This window comes from Erinaceus europaeus, chromosome 4, assembly GCF_950295315.1.
Source record: "Erinaceus europaeus chromosome 4, mEriEur2.1, whole genome shotgun sequence".
NCBI lineage: Eukaryota > Metazoa > Chordata > Mammalia > Eulipotyphla > Erinaceidae > Erinaceus > Erinaceus europaeus.
This window is the reverse complement of record NC_080165.1, coordinates 116,974,300-117,000,395: the sequence shown is the minus strand read 5'-3', so window position 1 is coordinate 117,000,395 and position 26,096 is coordinate 116,974,300. Positions and strand designations below refer to the sequence as shown.

The 26,096-nt window shown below is 37.8% G+C and overlaps 1 protein-coding gene across 1 annotated transcript in view; it reads right to left on the bottom strand.

Annotated features, from left to right (window-relative positions):
- SGK1 (serum/glucocorticoid regulated kinase 1) overlaps nucleotides 1–26,096 on the bottom strand; it is a 142,460-nt gene that overhangs the window by 35,574 nt on the left and 80,790 nt on the right. Inside the window, exon 3 of the mRNA XM_007520024.3 lies at nucleotides 422–497. Within this exon, the coding sequence (XP_007520086.1) occupies nucleotides 422–497 (76 nt within the window). The remainder of the gene's footprint in view (nucleotides 1–421; nucleotides 498–26,096) is intronic.

Genomic DNA, 26,096 nt, shown 5'->3' with positions numbered 1-26,096 from the left:
CTATCTATCTATCCATCTACCTATCCAATCTTTCTCACTCACCAGAGCTCTGCTTGACTCTGACATATGGTCATGCCAGAAATTGAAACTGGGACCTCAGAGTCTCAGGCAGCCTTTTGCATACCTATTATACTATCTTGCCCACCCTCCTGATTTTCAGTTAACTGATGCTTTTGGTTAACAATGCAAATGATGCCACTTCTCCACCAAGCATTCTAAAGATTGACGTACCCTAAATTTTTAATCTTCCCCCCGTGTATATGTCCACCATGTAATATTCCTGTGTACTTCACTCCAGGAAACAGACACATGTCTCTATTCTTTCAGCACTCAATACTTCACAATCCATACAACTGCATCTAATAGATTAGATACTGAAAAAAAAAAAAAAAGGATCAGAATGTACTTTATCCAAAAATACCTGAATCATCATTAGTCCAGAAGGTTCTTGGATCAGGTTTGGTCAGGATGTTGGCATGATTACATGGCTCTTTGACCTTGAAAAAAATAAGGAGAAAAGAAGTAATATAAAAGTGACATCACTGTTTTAGGCTTTGCCGGCAAGATTTCAAGGCTAACAACACATCTTTGCCAGTTACTGTAATTAGTGGTGAAAAGAGACTTACCTCATTCCTAAGGCTCTAATAGGTTTATCAAAAAGTAGGAGTCAAGCACTCTGGTGCCATCATCAGTACAGATTTGTCCAAGTCTGTGCTGATTATGGCAGTGAAAGTCTCATATCTTGAATACCTTGGGAAACCCTTTAGTCCGGGCAAGTTGGGGTGGTGGGTTACACTAGGCCTGATGTACTCTCATTTCGGCACTCAGGGATGGCTACACACATGGGGGTATTCCACTCCCACTTGTTCCCTTACCTTGTGCTTTTGTGCAGTGTACAAATTGCATAACTAAGTGAACAAAATCGACAGCAATGGTAGCTTTGGTAGTGTATAGGCTTGTGAAAATATATGTTGAGTTCCTTTTTTTAAAATTTTTATTTATAAAAAGGAAACACTGACCAAAACCATAGGATAAGAGGGGCACAACTCCACATAATTCCCACCAGCACAACTCTGTATCCCATCCCCTCCATATATGCAGACATATTTGGAGTCTCAGTTCCTATAGCATTTGCTGGTATTTCACTTACTAAAAATTCACATCACCAAACCCAAAGTTGGTGGGGGGTAGGAACATCTCTCATTTACCCTACCAAGAGGCAGTGTAAAGGTTGTAAGTATATAATCCCTTAATGAAATGACAGTAAACTGGGAAATAATAATTTAGTCTGTCAGTATAGTTTAAATACTTTCAGAGGGAAGAGCTGCTTTTGGCTTAGTAGTACTTTAAAATGAATTATTTGTTTGATTTTGGAGGTGTATTTTTATTCCCTTTTTTATTATTGATTTAATTATGATTGACAAGCCCATTGGATAAGAGGGGTATAATTCAGCACAACTCCCACCACCAGAGTTCCCAATCCCATCTCCTCCACTGGAGGCTTTCCTATTCTTTTTCTCTCTGAAAATATAAACCCAGGATCATTATGGGGTGTAGAGGGTGGAAGGTCTGCTTTTGTAATTGTTTCTCTGCTGGACATGGGCACCGGCCAGTTGATCCATTCCCCCAACCTGTTTCTGTCTTATTTTATAACCATAGTAAAACATATATGTTTAAATAATAACAAGTGCGTATATGCATAAAGTATTGTTCATTCAAACTGCAGACTCTACTTGGTGCCCGTATCTAGGTAACCAATTCTTTATAGAGAACAACAATAATGTATGACTTCTGAACATTTTATCAATCAGAGAAAAATAAATCTTAGCTTTGCAAAAGAAGTAGACTTCATATGTATTTTATAGTGTGAAAAAATGGTGACTGTCCCGCAACACAAGGCTGTAGACGAGAGTGTCTAGGCCCCATAAGACTTGCAGAGAAATATATAGGGCCTTAGCAGGGCAAGGAATCAAGGCCAGAAAGGGAATTTAGAAGCTAGAAAATTTGGGGCTGGGGAGGGAGCATAATGGGGGAGAGAGCTTAATGGTTATGCAAATTACTACTAAGCCTAAAGTTTTGGGTTACCAAGTTCAGTGGCCTAGCACTATCATAAACAAGAGCTGAGCAATGCTCTGGTAGTAAGGGAGAGAAGAAAGAAAGAAAGAAAGAAAGAAAGAAAGAAAGAAAGAAAGAAAGAAAGAAAGAAAGGAAGAAAGAAAGAGAGGGAAAGAGAGAGAAAGGAAGAAAATGAGAAAGGGAAATAAATTTAGTCTCAGCACAGAAGCTGGAAGCCCAGGGGTTAAAAAAAACAACAACAACAAAAAAGGTGAGGAGCCAAACATACCCATTCAAAAAGATCTGTGTATACTTATGTTCATAGCAACACAGTTTGTAATAGCCAAAACCTGGAAGCAACCCAGGTTTCCAGCAACAGATGGGTGGCTGAGTAAGTAGTGGGGTTATATATACACAATGAAATACTACTCAGCTATTAAAAATGGTGAATTCACCTTCTTCACCCCATCATGGATGGAGCTAGAAGGAATCATACTAACTGTGATAAGTGAGAAACAAAAGGACGAATATGGGATGATCTCACTCATAGACAGAAGTTGAAAAACAACATCAGAAAGGAAAACACTAAGCAGAATTTGCACTGGAGTTGGTGTATTGCACCAAAGTAAAAGTCTCTGGGGTGGAGGATGGGGGTTCAGGTCTCCTGAAACATGATGGTGGAGGAGGACCTAGTGGGGGTTGAATGTTATGTGAAAAACTAGGAAATGTTAATCATGTACAAACTACTGTATTTTACTGTCGACTGTAAACCATTAATCCCCCAATAAAGAAATAATAAAAAATGATGACTGAAAAGAAGTTTCTGATATTTACCACTTAATGGGTTAATTTGTTGCATTGTAGTTACAAAGTACTCAAGATTGTCACTTAAGTACACTTTTTAGCTGCTTAGCTATGATATTTTCTTTCCACCAGAGGTCTATCTATGGAGAAAGCAGTATATAAATTTACAATCTGGCGTAAGCATTTCTCTCTTTTTGGATTAATATCAGAGAATGTATGAACATTTAGTTTTGAAAGGGGAGTTGAGTGGATTTGGTGATTTAATGTTCTAGAGTCTACAAGGATTACAATCTGATTGTGGATGAAGTGTGCTGATATCTATTTTGGGGAGGTGTAGAACTTTACTCCTGTGACTACAATTTTGTAAATCAGAATTTCCTCAACAAAATGATAAATAACCTAGCTTTTTTTGAGCAGTTATTTGCTCTCCCATATTTGCTGTAGCATTATCTACAATAACCTAGATATAGGAACAGAATAAGTATCTATGGATAGATAAATAAAATGTGGCATAAATATACAATGGAATATTATTCTGCATTAAGAAAAAAGGAAAACTTACCATATGTAATGACATGAATAAAATTTGAGGACTTTATGCTAAGTGAAATAAATCCAACACAGAAGAACAAACAGTGAATGATACCAGTTCTGAGAGGTAAGCACAGAGAAGGAGAAGAATTATATTTGCCAGTAATTATGGCAGAAGAAAATGAAGTGCTACTCAATGAGTGAAACATTTTTATTTATAGCAATTTCTGAAGTTCAAAACAACATTGTCCCTATAGTTAATGCTAGTGTATTTCACATATAAAATTTCATTAAGTGAGTAGATTTTAGGGGCCAGCTGGTGGCACATCTGGTTAAGCACACACATTACAGTGCACAAGGACTCAGGTTCAAGTCCCTGGTCCTCTCCTGCACGAGTGTGAAGGGGAGCTGAAGGTGTATATCTGTATCTTTCCCTCACTATATCTCCCCCAACCCCTCTCAATTTTTCTCTATCTCTATCTAATAAATAAATAAATAAATAAAAGAGAATAGATTTCTCATTGTGTTCTTATTACAATAAAAACTAGAGGTAGGTTATCAATGTCCAGTAGTTAACCAAGTAAAATATTTGTTAAGTAAATATGCTAGTGCTCTGAATTTTATTAATGGGATTTCCTGCTGATGTAATATTTTTAATTTATAAGAAATATAATTTTAGGGAGTCAGGCAGCGGGTTAAGTGCATGTGGCACAAAGCGCAAGGACCGGCAGTAAGGATCCCAGTTCAAGCCCCCAGCTCTCCACCTGCAGGGGACTCACTTCACAGGTGGTGAAGCAGGTCTGCAGGTGTCTGTCTTTCTTTCCCCTTCTCTGTCTTCTCCTCCTCTCTCCATTTCTCTCTGTCCTATCTAACAATGACATTACATTATTATTGTTATTACAATAATAATAACTACAACAATAATAAAAACCACCAAGGGCAACAAAAAGGGAAAATAAATAAATATTTTAGAAAGTATTAAAAAAATGTGGAGACCATTACCATGCCTTAGACTTAAGCAGCCACAGTATTCATTTCTTCCACTAAAGTATGGTTCCAATTGCTAGAAAGTTATTCTAACTTGAACTGAAATCTGGATCCTTGAAACTTTCCTCATTGGAGCTAGCTCACTCTTGAGTTACATAGAACAGTTTTACTCCTTTGTTCATAGAAACAATACTTTTAATATTTGGAAGTAGCTATTATCTCTCATTTGCCTTTCATTCCCAGATAGCCTTCTTACCTTCCAGTGTTTCACATAATATAGATTTAAGTTTCTTTTTTGAGGTCACTCTGCCCCAACAAACATTCTCTAATGGCTTATCTTTTAGGAGCTGTAGGTCGGAGCCAAATAAGCCAAATAATCACTGAATAAGGAATTGGTTTTGACCAGCAACTCTTGAGGTGGGGGGTGGGGGGTGGGGGGTGGGGTAGGTGGGATAAAGCTTTGCTTCCAGATGTGAGTAATTAAAATGTTTCTGTGAAAATGGAAGCGAACGGGTGAGTATGAAGTGACAGCTGGAGTAATTTGATAAATTGTGAAACAAGTGCTCAATTTCTCTCTGTTCTACTAAATAAGAGAGAGAGAGAAAAAAAAAACACCACACAATAAAATAAGAAGCCAAAAATGTAGCCAGATAAATAAAACCACACACTGACCCACAGACTTGTAATAAATGTTAAATGGTTGTTGTTGAAGCCACTCAAACTGAAGTCATTTGTTTTTCTGTATGGGTGTGGCCAAAGATAACTAACAATGACATACATATTATGTGAGAACAATCAAAGAGAGAAGAATGAATACCCTATATTATCACTTAAAGGTGGAACTTTAGATATCAGGACAGAAAGGGAAGATACAAAATGAAACTTGTACTGGATGTAGTACATTACACCAAAGTAAAAGGCCCTGGGAAAGAAGAAGAAGAGAGTGGGGGTGGATGCTGTTGGGATCCTGGTATGTGGTGGTGGAAAGGGATCTAGATTGTGAGTGAAAAGTGTTTTGTAGACACCTCTCATGTAGTAATGAAAAATTGCACCCATGTGTCAACTGTACTCTAAACCACTAATCCTTCCAATAAAAGAATAAAAGAATTATCTCATAATTTTCAAAAGCATTACCAGAATCAGTAATCACATCTTCATTTGTAAGTTAAAACACAATGGAAGGTAGACACATAGCAGTTGGTTTGCCTGGAGTCCAGATTAATCACATATATTCTATCCATAACATACAGTACAATTCTAAAGAAAAAAAAAAACTATTTTGTGACATGTTGTTTGTAACTTGTGCCTGATTCAGAAAGGCAATCAATATGTTTGCTGACTACATCACTGATCTGGTTGGTAGGACTCAAATTATGTTTAAGTGGCCAGAGGTTATATATTACAGAACAATATACTATTTGTAGATTAGATGGAGCAGATTTAACGGGTGACTTAGTACACTCTCCTTATTTAGTAGATGAGAAATTAGGCTCTGAAAAGATAACATGACTAACACAGTCAGAAACTATCTATTAATACATCCTTGCTGGTTAAGTGATGTCTTTTAAAATTGACAGCAGTAATTAGATACAGTTATTTATAGCATGGGCTTTGGAGTCAAGACAGACTTGGGATAAACTATGGCAGCCTCATGTGTGACTTTATATGTAACTTTGGACAGTGTGCATGATCGCTTTGTAATATGGTTTCCTTGAGAGCTTGTTTGGAGGTTCTAGCAGGGGAGTACAACTCCTCGTATTCCCTTGACGGAAGACTGGTCCATCTCTATTCGAGGAAGGCTATCCTGTTGACCAAGCACATAGCTTTGGGAGGCACGCAACATGGAGCGGTGGGGGAGGAAGGGGACAACCACGGAGCCAGTCAGATCAGCAGAACCAACCCTGGTGATCAATGGGGTGACAGATGTAGCAGCCAGATCGCCCTCACATCCTAATACAGTTTCCTTATTGAAAAAAATGGCAATGTCAGAATTAAGATTGAAGTTAGAGTTTGCTCCCTCTACAATTCAGTAATTGGTAGCCTATTATAATGCATGACCATACTTATAAACACAGCATATAGGAGGGTAGAAAGTACCCTCCAACCTAATAGTTAGATAGGACCTGGCCCGACATTGCCACTTTACACCACCCCCATCCTGTCTCCCAACACACGCTTTTCCACTGTGTAAAAGTTGAATTGTTTAGACTATCCTCTAAATTAAATTAAATTAAATTATTTAGATAAATATGTTAATTGCAAACTGCTTTGATTTTCCAGACTATTTATTTATTTGTGACTATATACAATGTGGCTAGGAAGAAAGAATCTTCAAAACTGTTTCTATAGATTCAGGTTCAATTTTATGAATCATTTGGATTTGTCCATGACTAGTGCATGTCTAGTCCATGAATGGATTTTTCTCTTATCTAAGATACATTGCTTTCTAGTCATCCTCAGTAATACCTTTAGATTATGATGAGGAACTTAAAAAATAAATACCAGTGCCAGGGCCCTATGCAAGGTGAACATGGGTCAGTGTATCAGTATATATAATATGTGTATTTTTTTCAGTATATATATTTAAGTCACCCTGGGCTGGGGGGGCTCTAAGCTATATTAAACTAGTTTATGCCTAATGGAAACAACACAGATTTAAGTAGTATTTTCCTATTGAGTACAGGGAGGAAAATATGGTAATTCAGAGTCATTATACAACATAAAGATAATATAAGGACTTATTTCTAGGCCAAAGCTAAGCAACAAACAAACACTCTTGGGCTTTAGGGCAAACAGAGAATGTATTGAATATCTCTCATTGAAAATAATACATGCCTTAGTATTTTTCCTCTTTAAAATTACCTCCAAAAAAGTTCTTTTGACAAGAAAAAGAAAATGGAAGTCTGGAACAGAATATTATGTAAGAAATGTTCATATTTTCATGTAGAGGAACTATGTCAAATTCAGGAGTAACGTGCTTATCATTTGTTCTATGGTACAATGCTAACGTTTAATTTTTCTTCTTAAACACTGAAGTCTGATATTTGGTCTTTTAAGAAAACATTAGTCATAGAATCTAAATTACTGAATACAGCTGACAACAAATTGGTTTTTAAAATGTTCTTCTATAAGTGAAGCTAGATAAATCCTTTAAAAAAAGGTGCTATTTTTTTTCTCATGCAGTAGGCTAGCCAGTATTTAATGGTCTACAGACCTAAAATATTTTTATATGCCTAGGCTTGCACAAGGCGCTTCTGCAAAACCAGTTAATAATCTGACTATCCCTAGAGTCCAGGATGTGGAGTTAATTTTTTACAGAGGTTGCCAGATGTGCTGGAAGACTTCTTCAAAGTATATTTGGCCAGTATTTATTGATTTTTAGATTTCACGAGCCTTCTCTTGTATCTGATATGAAACACATGTTAAAAATAATATCTGACAAATACTAAATAAGTATTTGCACTAGTAAAAACACCATGACTATATCTTTTACAAAGTTTTGAATGGCAGAGAGGGAAGGTTTTCATTGCAAAACTTGGTTAGTTTTTAGCCAAGTTAATCATACATCTTAACAATGATTCTTTATGCAACTTCTCTTTGGTATTCAGTGGGCAGGTCATTATCCCCATGGGGAAATAACTGGGCAAGTGTCCAGGCAATGAAAGACATCTATATAACATGGAAAAATAAACGGTTTTAATATGTTCTGAATTTTATCTTCAAAAAGTGCAGGTTTTGACCCAGCCCTATTATTGGGGTTCTTAACTTCTGGGAAGTAAGAAGAACAATGTGAGTTTCTCTGTGTTGAAGATTCTGTTTTAGTTGTTTCTGCTGACACATAAACTGGCTTTATATTTTGTCATCCTTTACAGGAGTTTTCTGTGTCAGCAGTATAATTGTGAGCATGTCTGCTTTCCTTATAGAGATTTTATTGTATTTATGAAATATATCTGTGGATTCAGAGTTTGGTCGAGGAGCAGGTTGACATCCGAGTTATTTAAGATGCTAGATTTAGAAGTCAGAAGCAAGGCAATTACTGCCATTGCAAGCTGGAATTTTTTTCTAGAACAAGAATATCTAGCATTTAAAGTCACATTATATTTTACTGCAGTAATTACTAGCAGTACTTTTATGGAGAATTTATAATTGGTGTGGACTATTTATTACTCATTACTCAATTCTCAGAACACCTCTGACCATTCAAGTTATCTCTTTCCTTGGGGAAGGAAAAGTATGGTAAATTTTATCCAGGAAGGTGATATCAACAAAATGGCAAATTGGACACTTTCAAGCTCAGTTTCTCTGACAAGCACTAGAAATTAAGCATGAACAGTCAGAACTAGGTTGCTGGTGGTGGTGCACCTGGTTGAGTGTACATAGTACTAAGTGCAATGAACCGCGTAAGTGCCCAGATTCGAGCCCTTGTTTCCCACCTGTGGGAAGATGCTTTGCAAGTGGTGAAGATCTGTAGGTGTCTTTCTCTCCCATTTTCTCTCTCCCCTTCCCCTATCGATTTCTCTCTGTCCTATCAAATAAAAAATGGAATTAAAAAAAAAAAAGGAAAAAAAATGGCCACCAGGAGTGATAGATTCGTATGCTGGCACTGAGCTCCAGCAACTGGAGGCCAGAAAAAGCCCCGAAACCAAAAGCAGTCAGTATTAGATTTGTCAAAACTCTAGAAAACAGCTGAAGGTGCGTTTACAATCGTAGAAATGGCCTGTAGTTTTACTGACTCTTACCTCATCCCTCCATAAGTTCATTAACAGTCTTGAAGAGCCAATCTTTGTTTCCATTACCTGGTCTCAGGTTCCAGATTATTTGTCTCTTGAAAATTGTCCAGGAGCTACTGAAGGGTGAACACAAGGGACTTATCAGTCACCCAGGTCTGAAAAGCAGTGTTGCTGGGGAACCCTATAAAGCAGTAAACAAAGTGCATTCTCCTGGGACAGAGGGCCATACCTAGAATCAAGAATGAAATGCTCCTCATGCTCATTGCCTATTTATGTTCACTCTATCCTATGAGGGAAATATCACTATCATACCAGTTTTGTGTATGAGGAAACTGATGTAACTTAAAAAAGATCAATGCAGCTAGCAAGTCTAGGCTTTTTATCACTATGTTACACTGTCTCCAAATAAACACACATGTGAATTCAAATGGCCAGGATCATGCATGTAATACCAGAGTATACTGACAAAGCACTACTTAAAATTTTAATTTATTCTTAACTTTAGGGTATATCTATGCCTCATCAACCAGTCCCAATGAGAAGAATGGGATTTGTTCTTTTTTTTTTTTTTTGAGGGGGGGATTTGTTCTTGATAGCATCTGTTCACTGTCTTCTCTGATAATATGAAATGAATCACTGTTTCTATCATCAGTTTGTTTTGAGAAAATAAAAATGATAAAATGTTTCACAAAGGGGTCCCAGCAGTAGCGCATCAGGTTAAGCGCACATAGTGTGAAGCTCAAGCATCCCGATTTGAACCTCCACCCCCCCCAGCCCCACTCCCCCCGCAGGGTGGGGGTCACTTCACAAGTGGTGAAGCAGCTGCTGCATGTGTCTATCTTTCTCTCCCCTATCTTCCCCTTCTTTCTCAATTTCTCTCTGTTCTATCCAACAACAATAGCAACAGCAATAATAGTAACAGCAACAACCACCACCATGGAAACCAAATGGCCACCAGGAACATGGATGTATAGTGCAGGCACCGAGCCTCAGCGATAACCAAAGGTTTCACAAGCAGTGGTTAAAATTAGTGTTAGAAACAGCAAGAGAGGGGCCAAGTGGTGGAACACCTGGTTGAGCGTACATGTTACAATGAGCAAGGACCCAAGTTCAAGTCCCCAGTCCCTACCTGCATGGGGGAAGCTTCATGAGTGGTGAAGCAGTGCTGGAGGTGTCTCTCTGTCTCTCTCCCTCTCTATCACCCCCTTCCCTCTTAATTTCTGGTTATGTCTATCCAATAAATAAATAAAAATAAAAAAAAAAAAGAAACAGCAAGAGAGAAGAAAAAGAACAGAAATGGGTGGTCTGGGAGGTGGCGCAGTGGATAAAGCATTGGACTCTCAAGCATGAGGTCCTGAGTTCCATCCCCGGCAGCACATGTACCAGAGTGATGTCTGGTTCTTTCTGTCCTCCTATCTTTCTCATTAATAAATAAATAAACTCTTAAAGAAAAAGATCAGAAACGGTACACAAATATATACTTTTTGAGACAAAATCATTCCATTGTTTATTATTTATAGCCTTAATATTCTAGACCATAAGCTAGGCAAAAGGAATTATATCCTGAATTACACACCAGTAAATTTTCTCTGCCTTATACAACAGCTACTGGCATTGATCATAGTGGTCAATCAACAGAATAAAGTATTAAATTAATGAATGACAAACTAGGGTTTCAATTTTATATATATCTTATTATCCTGTTCCAAACCTGTGTCCAAAGTAAACAGGTACAGGTGATAACCTGTACTACCTTATTTTCAGTGTTTTCCAGGATGGGAGCTCCAAAAGTTGCTTATAAAAAAAGCCAAAAATGCAGATATTATAGCTTCTATGGCACATTGCAATAAATGATTGGGAAAGAAGAATAGAGATGCCTTGGGATAGGTTTATAGCAGAGCTTTATCTCACATATGCATGTGTATTGGCAATCTTGACTTGATTCTCAAATTCTTACCTATCTCATTGAGCATTTTCATTGACAGAAGTAAGCCTGTAGTACTCAAGTGTGTAAAGGAACACAAAAACTAAACAGTCTAATAAGTTTTAAAAAATCTTCTAGGAAAAAAAAATCTTCTAGGGAGTGGGGTGGTAGTGCAACGGGTTAAGTGCACATGGCACAAAAAACAAGGAATGGAAGAAAGATCCTGTTTCAAGCTCCTGGCTCCCCACCTGTAGGAGGGTTGCTTCATAAGTGGTGAAGCAGGTCTATAGGTGTCTATCTTCCTCTCCCCCCCTTTACCTTCCCCTCCTCTCTCCATTTCTCTCTGTCCTATCCAACAATGACAATAATAACTACAACAACAATAAAACAAGGGCAACAAAAGGGAAAATAAATATAAAAAATTTTTTGAATGTTTAAATAAAAAAAGTCTGCTCAATTTATATGAAGTGATACTGCATTTGCTGATCTCAACCTAATCAATGCAATGCATACCACCTCAGCATGCTTCACTTCAGACTGAGTCCAGAGACATCAGGCATGGAATGTCAACCCTTCACCCTCATTACTCGGGTGAGACCTTTCCTTTCTCATAGGATTCTCTAATTCCATTTCAGGTGGTTCGCTTCCTAACAAAGACCAAAACCTAGATATAGACCAGGTCCCATGAGATAGGGCACATTTTCCCATGTATCCATAAATTAGGGCAAAATATATACCTGAAAGCAAAAGTTCACAATAGTCTGGAGTGAGTTAAGATATGCAGCAAGTAAGTAGAAAGACCTAAAAAGACACCATACAGTTCCTAATGAAATAGTTTCTACTTAGACCTAGATACACTTCTCACCTACTTCCTATTACACTTCGCTCAGTTACTCGAAAGCTAACCTTACCAAAATAAGGATTATAAAAATTGAATAAAGGGGAGAGAATGGCAGAGAATGGCATACTTTAATGATGACTCTTTAGTCACTATCAGCCCACCCCATCAGCTAGGGCACTAGTTGAGAGTCCTGAGATTCCCACACAGACATGGTGGGGCCTAGACCTCGAATAGATCCCTCTCTCCATTGTCGCTGGTCACCTCCATCACGAACAAAACAATGGCCCCCTTTGTGGGCCCCCATAGGACCTTGCCCTCAATATGGATCAACAGTGGTAGAGAATGTTCCATCTTCCAAAGGGAGGCTGGAGAACATACTCTATCTACCACCTGAGGAAGATGGGTCCTGAAATTGGGGCAGCTTTGAATGTTCCTACTCATGACCACAGAATGTGAGCTCAGACCTACCTATAGGGATGTAGAGGTTACATAGGCTCCTATACTGAATATGGGCCCCAGATCAGATAAATTGATGGGGTTTACAGTCAACAATATTTATACACCTTTCCCATATTTAGGAGATATTCTCTTCCCTGATCAAGCTTTCTGGTCCTTTTTCCAGCCATGATATCATCTCCCCAGATAGTAACTTGTATCCACCTGCATATCAGATGTCAGGCTCAGGAAAAAACTAGTATAGTCATGGATCCTTTAGAATATAACTAAAATAGGCCTAGTAGCTATCTTAAAACAGAGACCCCAAATCTTCATCTGCAATATTCCAGCCTGTAGGTTCATGATTAGTCAACAATTTGTTTGGCTTTATATATTAGCTCTATTTTCAGCCACCAGGTTCCGGATGCTACCATGATGCCAACTGGACTTTCCTAGGCAGATGACCCCCACCAATGTGTCTTGGATCCCTGCTTCCCCAGAGCTCTGCCCCACTAGGGAAGAAGAGAGATTGGCTGGGAGTATGGATAGACCTGTCAATTCCCACATTCAGCAGGGAAGCAATTACAGAAGCCAAACCTTCCACCTTCTGTCCCCCCCCCCCCCCCCCCGCATAATGTCCTTTGGTCCCAGAGGGATAAAGAATAGGAAAGCTATCAGGGGAGGGGATGGGATACAGAGTTCTGGTGGTGGGAATTGTGTGTTGTTGTACCCCTCTTATTCTATGGTTTTGTCAGTGTTTTCTTTTTATAAATAAAAATTGAAAAAAAAAAATCTGTTAAAGTGAAGTGCTGGGGGACAGCTTAGCAGTAGAGTATAGGTCTTGCATGGTGAGGTTCCAGGTTAAATCCCAGACACCATAAAGAACAGAGTTGAGCAGTGCTCTAGTCTCTCCCTCAAAACAAAGTTACTCCATCTAGTAGTAGTTACTTTACAATCATAGTGAATGTTACTTCTGCTTCTCTTGGTCACGTATACTGAGTTTCTTAAAAGAATTGGAAGAAATGGAAGAATGTATTTTTTGAGCATTTATCGAAGTGGCTCGTTTTCAGAATTTATCAATGGGAGGATCCTGAGAAGTGGTGCACCTGGTAGAGCATATATGTAACAATGCACAAGGACACATTCTTCATTTGCAGGGTGCAAACTTCAGGAGTTAAGTGGTACTACAGTTGTCTCTGTCTCCCTTCCTCCCCCCTCCTTCCCTTTCAATTTCTCTCTGTCTCTCCAATTAATTAACTAATTGATGGAGTTTTTTGGTCACTGATAGAGTGTCTGAAGAAGAGATGTGTCCCTAGTCCCACACCTGATTATCAACTACCACCAGTTTATAATGAATGAGTTCTTACTAACAATGCCATGCATATTAAAAGAAAATCTATGTATGCAACGATTTCCACTTTGTGTGTGTGTGTGTGCGTGCATGTGTGCATATGTGTGTATTTTCTTTTCTTTATAGAATAATAAGAATGAGGTCTCAAGTTCAGAAATGGGGAAATCAAGTAAAAAGAAAAGGGAAAAGCCTTTCTTAGGAACTTTGTGATTACTTTCCTGAACGTAAGCTATTTTGCCAACTATTGTTTTCCAATTAAAACCACTAACAACTCTATGCAGAAAGCATTTAGTTTAGGGGTTAAGAGCTTGATGTGATAATTAATAGGCTTTGACCTTGCTGCTTGACTGTTGAGCAAAACGAGAAGATAGCAGTTTAAGAACATAATAGCTTATGTAAATCTTTTCAACCAGTTAGACTTTAGTCTTAAATGCTATGGAAAATTGGCCTCAAAGATTATTGAGGCAGATCATAACTGAGAACAACGGACTGCAGAATCACCACATTCCTCAAATAATTCAAGCTAGTTATTAAAAAAAATTACTTGGAAAGTACTTTAAGCTTATATTAACAAAAATACATATTTGACTTTTTTCCATTTATAAAGAAAAGATTAGCAAAATTATGATTGAAAGTTATATTTAAAATAAGGTACAAGATAAAGACAACATTTGTAAATGGTGATGATATGTAATGTAGACATGGCCTTGTAAACCCTTGCAGGTTGTTCACTGTATTGTACTTTTAAAGATATTCTCTAATGGCTATTATATTTTAAGAACATTAAGATGTTAAAGTTTTTCTTTCTTTTAAATTTATTTTTATTTTTCCTTTTGTTGCCCTTATTGTTTTATTGCTGTTATAGTTATTATTGTTGTTGTTGATGACGTTGTCATTGTTGGATAGGACAGAGAGAAATGCAGAGGGGAGGGGAATACAGAGAGGGGGAGAGAAGGAAAGACACCTGTAGACCTGCTGCACCAATTGTGAAGTGACTCCACTGTAGGTGGGGAGCCAGGGGCTGGAAGCAGGATTCTTATGCTGGTCCTTGCGCTTCGCGCCTTTTTTTTTTTTTTAAAGAAGCCTCCACTACCTATTTTTTTTTAATATTTATTTTTGTTCCCTTGTTGTTTTATTGTTGTAGTTATTATTGTTCTTGTTATTGATGTCATCTTTGTTAGATAGGAGAGAGAGAAATGGAGAAAGGAGAGGAAGACAGAGAAGGGGAAAGATACCTACAGTCTTCTTCACCGCCTGTGAAGAGACCCCCCCACAGGCGGGGAGCTGGGGGCTCCAACTGGGGTCCTTACTGCTGGTCCTTGTGCTTTACACCACGTGAGGTTAACCTGCTGCACTATCGTCTGACTCCCCCAAGAAGTTAAAATTTTTCATTCCATGTATCTCAGTTAAAGTAATTTATCTTACACAAATCGTTCATCAATCTATTTGCACAAGGACATCTTCACATCATTCATAATTACTGAACACCAGAGTGGAAGTAACATAATATTTAATTTAAAATGAGTAAAAATGACTGAGTAACAAGCACTATCTGCTTGATACCTAAGAGTTTTTGCAGGTGGGAAGAAATGACCCTCATATTTTGTTAAATAAAATAAATTACAATATTAAACTGTATTGGAAATCTATGCAGGCAGGCTGGTACTAAGATTATGGTTAGACAGAAAAAATATATTTCAAAGTCAAAATGAGATGCATATTGACATTGTATAATCTTCTCTAGAGTCATAAAAATTAATTTTTATGTAGTATTTCCCTTAAATAGCTCTACTGCAGGTCATGCCTTTTCTAAGTCCAAAGTTCAAATTTCTGAAGAGAATCTTTTTTTTAAAAGTTTTTATATTTATTTATTTGTTTATTCCCTTTTGTTGACCTTGTTGTTTTATTGTTGTAGTTATTATTGATGTCATTGCTGGTGGATAGGACAGAGATAAATGGAGAGAGGAGGGGAAGACAGAGGGAGAGAGAAAGATAGACACCTGCAGACATGCCACATCGCCTGTGAAACGACTCCCTTGCAGGTGGGGAGCCTGGGGCTGGAACCCGGATCCTCAGGCCGGTTCTTGTGCTTTGTACCACCTGCACTTAACACGCTGCGCTACTGCCCGACTCCCTGAAGAGAATCTTCTAAAAGTCAAGGAGGTAATGTAAACCTTGAAGCTATGTCAGCTGAACTGAGTAGGAAACAAAAAATGGAGAAGCAGGTTCAGGAACAGCAAGTAGGCTTGAGATGAAAAGGTAGTCCTATCCCAACGAACCCAACACACTCATCCAAAAAGGTGATGATCTTGCTATTCCTCTCCTGGGGATATATCCTAAGGAACCTAATACACCCATCCAAAAAGATCCGTGTACACCTATGTTCATAGCAGCACAATCTGTAATAACCAAAACCTGGAAGCAACCCAGATGCCCAACAACAGATGAGTGGCTGAGTAAGTTGCGGTCTATATACATAATGGAATACTACTCAGCTATTAAAAACGATGAATTCACTTTCTTCACCTCATCTTGAATAGACCTTCAAGGAGTCATGTTAAGTGAGATCAGCCAGAAAGAGAAGTAAGAATACGGGATGATCTCACACATAGACAGAAGTTGAAAAATAAGAACAGAAGGGAAAACACAAAGCAGAACTTGAACTGGATTTGGTGTATTACACCAAAGTAAGAGACTCTGGGGTGGGGGGGAGGGTTCAGGTCCTGGAATATGATGGTGGAGGAGCACCAAGTGGGAGCTGAATTGGTATGTGAAAAGCTAAGAAATGTTGCTCATGTACAAACTATTATATTTTACTGTAAACCATTAACTCCTCGAATAAAAAAAAGAAAGAAAATGTACTCCTAAATCCTTTTTTTGAAAAATACACTACTTTATTTATTTATTTATTATTTTAATTTCTTTATTGGGGAATTAATTTTTACAACATTTACTTTCATTAGTCTTTTGTACTGTTTTCTTCTTTTCAATGTTATTTCTGCCCTAACTTTAGTTATTTCTGTCCTTCTGGTTGCTTTAGGGTTCTTTTGTTCTTCTTCTCCTAGGTCTTTAAGATGTGCAATCAGGCTGTTTATTTGTGCTTTTTCTTATTTCCTAATGTGTGCTTGTATGGCTATGAATTTCCCTCTCAGTGCTACCTTAGCTCTGTCCCAAATATTTTGATAGCTTGTGCCTTCATTTTCATTGAACTCTCTAAACATTGGGATTTCTTCCTTTATTTCCTCTTTGACCTAGTAGTTGTTAAGTAGTGTACTGTTGAGCTTCCACATTTTGGGAATATTACTAATCTTTTGTTGATTGTTAAGTGTTAGTTTAAGTACACTGTGGTCTGAGAAGATGCTTGGAATGATTTTAATGCTCTTGAATTTGCTGATGCTATCTTGGTGGCCTAACATATGGTCTGTCCTTGAGAATGACCCATGTGGACTTGAGTAGAATGTGCACTCCAGTTTCTTGGGATGAATGACTCTGAAAATGTCCAATAGTTCTAGTTTATCTATCTCTTCATTTAACTCCCTTGTTTCTTTATTGATTTTCTGCCTGGATGATCTGTCAAGTTGAGAGAGTGGGGTGTTGAAGTCCCCTACTATGACTGTGTTGCTGTTAATATATTGCAGTAGCTCTTCCAGTAGATGTCTGATGTATTTGATGGCTTCTCATTGGGTGCATAGATGTTAATAATTGTTAAGTCCTCTTGTTGACTGATCCAATGAGCATTAAGTAGTGTCCATCCCTATCTTTTAAAATCTTATCTATTTTACAGTCTATTGTGTCAGATATGAGAATAGCTGTTCCTGACCTTTTTTGTACTTTGAGTCTGTGTTTGTCGTGTTGAGTTAGGTGGGTTTCCTGTAGACAGGATATTGTTGGGTTGTGTTTTCTGATCCATCTTTCTCCTATATGCCTTTTAGTAAGTGAATTCAGGCCATTGACATTTATTGATATCAAATATTAATGATATTTTAATACCATTCTTGTAGATTTTAGGAGTGTTCAATAGATGGTCTATTTATGGTGGTCTGACTGTTTATAGGAGCCTTTCAGAACATTTCAGGGCAGGCTTGGTGATAGCTTATTCTTTCAACTGTTGCTTGTCTGAGAAGGTTTTTATGCCTCCATCTAGTCTGAATGACAGTATAGCAGGACACAGTATTCTTGGTTGAAAGCCTTTCTCATTGAGCACTTGATAGATATCTTGCCATTCTCTTCTGGCCTGTAGTGTTTGTGTGGAGAAGTCTGCTGCTAATCTTATGGGTTTTCCTCTGTAGGTGACTCTTTGTTTTCCTCTTGTAGCCTACAGGATCCTTTCTTTATCCTTAGAATGTGTCTTGGTGTCTTTAAGTCTGGGTTAATTTTGTTTGGGACCCTCTGGGCTTCTTAAAACTTATTTTATTTATTTATTATTATTATTTTTTTACCAGAGCTCTATTCAGCTCTGGCTTATGGTGGTGTGGGGATTGAACTTTGGAGCTCCTGGAACTTTGGAGCCTCAGGCATAGGAGTCTGTTTGTATAACCATTATGCTATCTACCCTCCACCCAGAACCTTTATGTATTTTATGTTGTCTGTACTAGAGAAGTTCTCAGCTATTATGTCCTAAAGAATGCTTTCTTCCTCTCTTTCTTCCTCTGGTAAGCCAATAATGTGTATATTATTTCTGTTGAAGTCATCCCATAGGTCTCTGTTGTTGTTTTCAGTATCTCTTAATCTCTTTTTGAGATATTTTACTTCTTTTTTAGTTGTCTCTAATTCATCCTCAGTCTTGCTAATTCTGTCTTAAGCCTCTTTTATTCTCTTCTCTCTCCCCTCTACTGTTTTCTGGAGTTCATCTATTTTCTTATCTTGTTCTAATACTGTTTCAGCTTGTTCAGCTAGTTGTGTTCTTAGCTCAGCTATTTCAGCTTTCAGCTCTCTAATAACCTTGAGATAATTAGTGTTTTCTTCCAGAGTCTCATTTGTTGTTTCTGCATTTCTGATGACAATTCTTTCAAACTCTTTACTCACTCCTGTGATTATTTCCTTAACTGCTGTTTGGATGTTGACCTCAATTATTTTGTACTTCAACCTTTGGGGGGCTTTTAGCTGGACTCTTGTCCTGGTTCATTTCTCCAATATTTCTTTTTGTTGTTTTATTCATTTTATATAGTATGTTATAAGGCCCCCCTCTCAGTACTTTTCAAATTACTGATCACTCTTGCCCGGATTGACTTGTGTCTAAGTAAGGTAATTAAAGGGTTCACAGCTGTGGAAATTGATAGTTGTTTCAATATTATTTTAATCCTTGAGTTGGAGCACAGTGGCTTAAAAGCCTCTTTTTTTTTTTTCTTCCCTGTAGGCTCTGAGAGCCTGAGGACTTTTAAACTATAAGTAAACTTCTTAGCTTAATCACTGACTCCTGACCAAGAGATAAAGAAGGGTGTGGCAGAGATAATCTAGTGGTTATGCAAAGAGACTCTCACAGCCCCACAGCTAGGCCACTGAGGTATAGATCTCCTGAGTTTTCTGGTTAGTTCTCTGTCCCCTGGTATCAGCACAGGGCCTCCCCCCTGCTGCTCCAGCCTCTGAGGGCAGCAGCAATGGATCTCACAGTTGCATTTGGTGAGTCTCTGGGTTTCGGGGTATCTCTCTCCCTCTCCGGCGGGGTGGTCTCCAGGGGAAAGGTAACGGGCTGGTTCTTTCTAGCTCATGACAGGGGTGACACGAAGTAAAAGACACCAGGGGACTCTTAGCGTGCCTAGAATCTGAGTCCTAGAGTCCCAGAATCCTAGAGTCCGTTTATTAGCAAAGTGGACATGAGTTAAATAGAGAAGCAATGGAGGTAATTATTGTTGAAATATGTCAGAAATTACAGGTTTCTTAACAGTCAGCATGCCCCTAAGATAGGGGGCTGGTATGACAGGAATTGTTGAGATACAAGACAATTATTTTTCATGACACAAGCAACTTAATTATCCAAAGGTATTTGAGAGAAACATAGGGGTTGAACCTGTGGGGTGAGACAGAGAGAAGATGGATATCAAAAGGCCATATAGTTTGGAATTTCTCTTGTCTGGGGTCTGAGGTGTGTGATGAAGTGTGTAATAAGGTGTGTTGTTCTGTGATCAGAAGGTGACTTTGAATAAGTGAATCTGTGGCCATGTGGCCTGCAGTTAATGGAGGGAAGTATTGGTGTATCTGTGGGCCTGAGAGTCAAGAAAGAAAGAACCAAGTCTGAGTTTCCCCCCCTTATGCTCACCTCGGTTGAGAGAGACTTACCAAGAGGTTATCTTCTCAGACCTCCATCCAAGGATGGGGGTGGTTCTCCCTAAGCTCAATCAGGCTTACACATGTTCCCAACATCTGGGGAGTCCTCTCCTCCCTTCAGCTGCCTTTTTGTTGGTGAAACAGACTGGAGGTGGTGTCTCAACTGGTAAACTGCCAGACTGTTACCAGCCACTTAATCTCTCCCTAGGTTCCTCTCTGTCCACGAGCCACATGTGTTTGCACTCACTGGTGGTTTGGTGGGTTCCTGAAGTCATTCTAGTCCTGTCTTGTGGTCCCAGGTGATCTCCTTTGGTATTCCTAGTTGACTGGGGACAGGACAGGAGACAAACACAGCTGCTGCTGCTCCGTAGCCCCACCTCCATAAGTTGAAAATATACTACTTTAAAATGATAATATTCACTGTAAAATCTTTAGAGAATTTGATAGAAAACTGAAAAAATATTTTAAATAAAAAACAAAATTAAGCACTGAACTACAAACTTTGTTTTTCTATTAAAGTGATTTTTTTTCTATGACATAGCATAAGGAAATATAACTTTAAATCTTGAAGAGTTTCTATTAGCCTTCATTTAGAGCTATAAATTCACTTTTAGCATAGGGTGGTGTATATATGTGAAGCTTCTTGGTCAGCATTATCTGATTGCCTATTTGTCTCTGTTTTTTTCTGTATGAATGTTAACACAGTGACTAGGCTGTAACCTTAGCAGGCTTAACCAAAAATAAGTTATGAATCAGTTATGAAGAAGGGATTCCAGAAACTAGAATCTGAGAGAATATGTTTGAAAATTTACATATGAGTCAGTTCCAGCACATTTCACATAGTATTTAGTACTTTCTTTTCCTATTATTGTGTTTATGTTTTCTTCACACAGTTTCTTCTTTTTCATCTATAGCTTTAGATAAGTAATTAAAAAAATTCAGTGATATTACTGTCTAGATGGTTTGCAAGCACCTCAGAGATCTATGACAATATTATTCAAAGTACTGAGTGTTAAATATTTACGAAATAATTGTACTAATTTCAGAATGGAATCATTTTCTGCTTGTTGAAGTCCAATTCTCTACTTTTCAAAAACCACGAGGCTGTTGATCCACAGGCACTAATGAGATTCAAGTGGAAGCCATTGCTTTGCTCTTCTGTTTCCAACACCTTCCATCAACATTACAGTTAAACAACAAAGTCTCTAGAGTAAGTACCCTTGGATTTCTGCTGTATTATTTACAAATTAATACAAAAGTACATTCCACTTGTGGTATTTCATTTTTGTTGATTCTTATTTTCATGAGATAGACTCAATTTAATTTATAAATTTTTAAGGAAGTTTTTTTTCTTACTGTCTTGTATTTTCCAAGTTTTTTTTTTAATTTATATTTAGTTTATTTTTAATGAGAGAAGAGAGAGAGAAAAAACAAAGAGAGAAGAGAGAAAGAAAGAGAGGCACCAAAGCACAGCTCAGTTCTGTTTATGGTGGTACTGGGGATTGAACCTGGGATCTCAGATCCTCAAGCATGAAAATCTTTTACAGAACCATCATGCCCTCAGATCTTTTCTCAGTTATTTTTCTGTAGTCTGACTCCTTGAAGTAGCTTGACATAGAAAATATCATCTCTCAAGCAAAAAGATATAGTGAAGGGAGTAAATAGTAGTCTGAGTTGATTTTAGAACAAGTTTATAACTGAGAATAGTATGCTGTAAATATTTCTTGTAACTCACAAAAAATGGTGTAACTTTGTAAATATAAATTGAAATTACTCCCAGTATAACTCCCTCCGTTTCATGACTTTATAATAATTTTTAGTATAATTATTGTTGTCTAAAAAAATTTTTTTTTAAAAAAAGGTTATCAGTAACTTTGAGAAAGGATTCCCTTCCAGCTGGTAAAATAATCTTTATTCCATTTTCTCAACTTTTGCATAGAAAAACAAATAACCTACTTCCTGCCTAAGCACACCTGCGGTATTTCTCATGAGAGCAAGAAATGGATTGATCTAAGAATTATGAAAGTGACAATAAGGTTTTAGAGAATCATTGACTTTAGATGTAGGACAAATCTTGGAATCCTGGCTTAACTCCTTTATAAGTGACAAGAAATATATGTGAAAACTGTTTTTGATAAGCCTATTAGAGCCTTAGGAATGAGGTAAGTCTCTTTTCACCACTAGTTACAGTAGCTGAGATATAAAGAAAAGGAGTTCTGGCACTACTTTCTACATGGCAGAAATCCAGAACAGACTTGAGACTGTGGATTTAGAGACAAAAGTTAATTGAACAGGCATAACACTTTAAAGTTGGGACTAAAAAATATTAATTCTCTCACATGATTCCCAAATGCAGTCAGTTCAAAAAGAAAAATTCCTCAAAACTTTCATGCATCAAAAGATGGTTCTGAGATACTAGCATGGAAATAATTAATACATTTAATTAGTACAACTGGGAAATAAGGCAGGGCAGATTTAATAAGGATCTTCAATCTGGAACACATTAAAGTAAAAAAAAATTTTTTTTCTAATATCAAAGTTTAAGCTACTGGATAACACACAAAGTAAGTTATTTTGTTAAATGAATGAGCCTAATTGAATTCAGAACAAATTTGATGTATATATAAAAAGAGACACCTTGGAAACCTGGGGTTTGGGAATAAACTGTCTCAGATGTTCACCAATACATTTCTAGGACACATAATTTATACAGCATAATTTTTAACCACTTGCACTATGTCTTTAAGTGCTACATAATGACTATTTTGAGGATCAAAATTGAAAAGGAAAATTATCACATATACTCAAAGCTTGCCAAACAGCACATCTGAATACAGTCTAGCAGCTGAATACACACTTGGCAAGAAGCAAGCTGTAGTCACATTACCCCAGATCCACGGTAGCAAGCACATCTGGAATCCTAATGATCCCAGGAACTTTGGGGCCTTTGGAGGGACAGCCATCTGGTGCAAAGGAAATCTGGACCAAGTGTCCCACCCAAGAGAAAGGATCTCATTGTGCAGCTATGAGTAGCAGTCAGTCCTACTTCCCTCTGATAACACACATACTTTACAAGTAGTGAATGATAAAGAGCAATATACGTGAGTAGTGTTCACTAAGAGAGTCGACTCTCAAACTAGGACAACCTAGAAGACAATAGTCAGGGATATATTTGTGAGACACAAGTTTGTTTGTTTATAGAAATCCCAGGCAAATTGCTATCTTCATCTAATTTTTCACTAATTTCTGTTGCTAATATAATATAAGACCATAGTCTCCTCTAGGTTCAGTTCTTTACTTGTGAAATTAAAGTCTGTGCTATTTGATTTCATGGCCCATTTGAAACATATTATCCTACCAGTTCTTTATTTTACAGGCTATCCACTGGGTTCTAAGAAGTTGGACAACTGAGGAACAAGGAATGGCAGGCTACACATAAAGTTGACCCTGGGAGGGAGAGAGAGAGCCATCTATTTGACACCATTACATTGTTAAGAAAGAAAGCTGCACCCAAAGGTTATCTTTCAAATGATTATAAATTTGATATATATATTAACTGCCAGAAAATTAAACCAGTGCCATTTTTTTTGTTCTAAGCTATCTACAAACTGTGCACAGCTTGCTGGGTCAACCCCATGTTGAACACACTGCAGACATCTCTGATAGATGAAGGGAGGAGGATATGCAGTTTTCTGAGATAATGATGATAGCATCTACTTGATGAACTGTCCCTCAAAAGAAAGTACTGGCAGACATGGTAAAGGGAAACAATGAAGCAGTGTCATGAGGCAGGGGATGAGGGCACATAATACTTTAGTCAGAGATGAAAAGACTTGGAAGGGGTTAGTGAGATGGCTTAGTGGTTGACTGCAATGCTTTGTATGAGTGGAGCTTTGGGTGGGATCACTAGGACAGCATTAAAATGATAAAACATTTCTCTCGTCTCCCTCTTTCTGTCTCTCTTAATGCAAAAATAAACAAAAACTTGGAAAAAGAGCAGGTTACTATAAACCTAAGCCTCAAAAAATGGTCATGCCTGTAGGTTGATGAAAGAGTCAAACTGGAAGTCACGGTCAAAGTTTGAATAACTATAAATCAGGGCAGGCATTCTGAAAGCAAAATAGGATTGAATCTTGTTTCAGCCACATAACATTCTGTATATCCTAGGACCGGCTAAATAATATATTTTCCTCAAGCAACTTGAAAGTAACAATGTGTCTTAGGATGCTTATGGGAATTAAGGAAAAGCATGTCAGGTGTTAAATATATTTGTACAGAGTAGACACTAAAAATGACACAATAATTATCATTAGAACTATTACTGTTGTTAGCTGTATCATGAGTGTGAATATTGGAACTTGCTGAGAATGACGTGAGAGAGTAGAGAGGAAATTTTTCACAGACACCAAGGTGTTTAAACAACAGGAAGAAGTGTCTTAGAAGTTACTAGATGATGACAAGAAAGGATGTGGTTGAGTAAGGATGGTGAAGATCTTCAAGGCTGCCAAGCAGTGTACACTAAACTCCTTACCTCCAGACAGAAGAGCCTAAAGAAGTTATCTTGTGCTTAAAAAAATATTAAATGTGGGAGTCGGGTGGTAGCGCAGCAGCATGAATCGCAAGGACTGGCCTAAGGATCCCGGTCCCAGCCCCCGACTCCCCACCTGCAGGGCAGTCACTTCACAAGTGTTGAAGCAGGTCTGCAGGTGTCTATCTTTCTCTCCCCCTCTCTATCTTCCCCTCCTCTCTGTCCTATCCAACAACAGTCACATCAATAACTACAACAACAGCAACAACAACGAAAAAGGGCAACAAAAGGGAATAAATAAATATTTTAAAAAATTAAATGTGTTATCATTAGTAAAGTGCCACAATTTTCTGAAAAAGCCTTTTTAAGAGAGATTTTTGGCCCAATGTGCCTGGGGTATGCTATTTACAACAACAAATTATCCAAATGAACTTTACAGAGCAAGAAGTTCTAAGTTTTAACTCCAACATTATATATGCCAGAGTACTGCTTTTATGCTCCTCTCCAATGAATGTTTTGAGATATTTGACCTTTCTTTAAGTTTTTTTTCAAAACATACCTCATCAACACACTCTATTTATTGTGTGATATATGTTGTAATCTTATATAACAAAATGAGAGGGTCTAAGAATACTTTTGAGGAGAAGTTAAATGATTTTAGAGTTCACAGACAAAACTTTTTTTGATAATGTTGTCGAACAGCAAAGCAAAGGGATTAACTATGTTGCTGAGTGAGAAAGAGACCAGGAATGATGGATTAAAATTATGGGGGGTGGGGTGACAGCACACAGTGGTGAGCACACACAGTCCCATGAACAAGGACCCCAGTTGTAGCTTCCTCTCCTCACTTGGTGTGGGGATGCTTGACTAATGGTGAAGCAGGGCTGCAGCCATTCATCTCTCTCTCTCCTCTATACCCTCTTCTCAGTTTCTCTCCATTCTATCCAAAATAGAAAGGGGGAAAAAAAGAAAAGAAAAAGAAAACAAACAGCTGTTGGGAATAGTGGATTTGTCACTGCTGGCACTGAGCACTCTTGATAACTCTGGCAATAATGAAAAATGTGAGAACTATTGAACCAGTTATGCTGGTAATACTAAGGAATCTCCAAATTGAAAGAGGACAACCATTTTAGGGTCGTGGTGATGAAAGGATGGACTTTTAACCTAGATTTCAGTGTTGAATTTTTGAAATGAGGAGTGAGAATGAGGGAAGTAGATGGTCTGGACCACCTACCTAGAGGTTGAGTATGTTACTCAGTGTGGTTTATGACTCTTAGAACATTGCTATTTTTAAATATTCAAAACAGTAACCTACCCTTATGTGTGAACTAGATTGGGGTAATCACAGGCTGAATAGGCACTTCAATTAGTCATTGAAAATAAAATTCTTTAAAAATTCTCACATCCTCATATAACAGAAAAAAACTTTAAAAGTATTGTCTCTAGTACTTTTCCCACTTAGCTTTTGCCTTCTGGTATAGAAATTACAGAATCAATAGTAGTGGATTAATAAAGAATACATGCCATTCTTAATATATTAATGATTAAATTTTCTTTCTAAATTGCCTGAGATAAAGAAATATTAGAAATAAATAAGGGGGGAGTTGGGCGGTAGCGCAGCAGGTTAAGTGCACATGGCGCAAAGC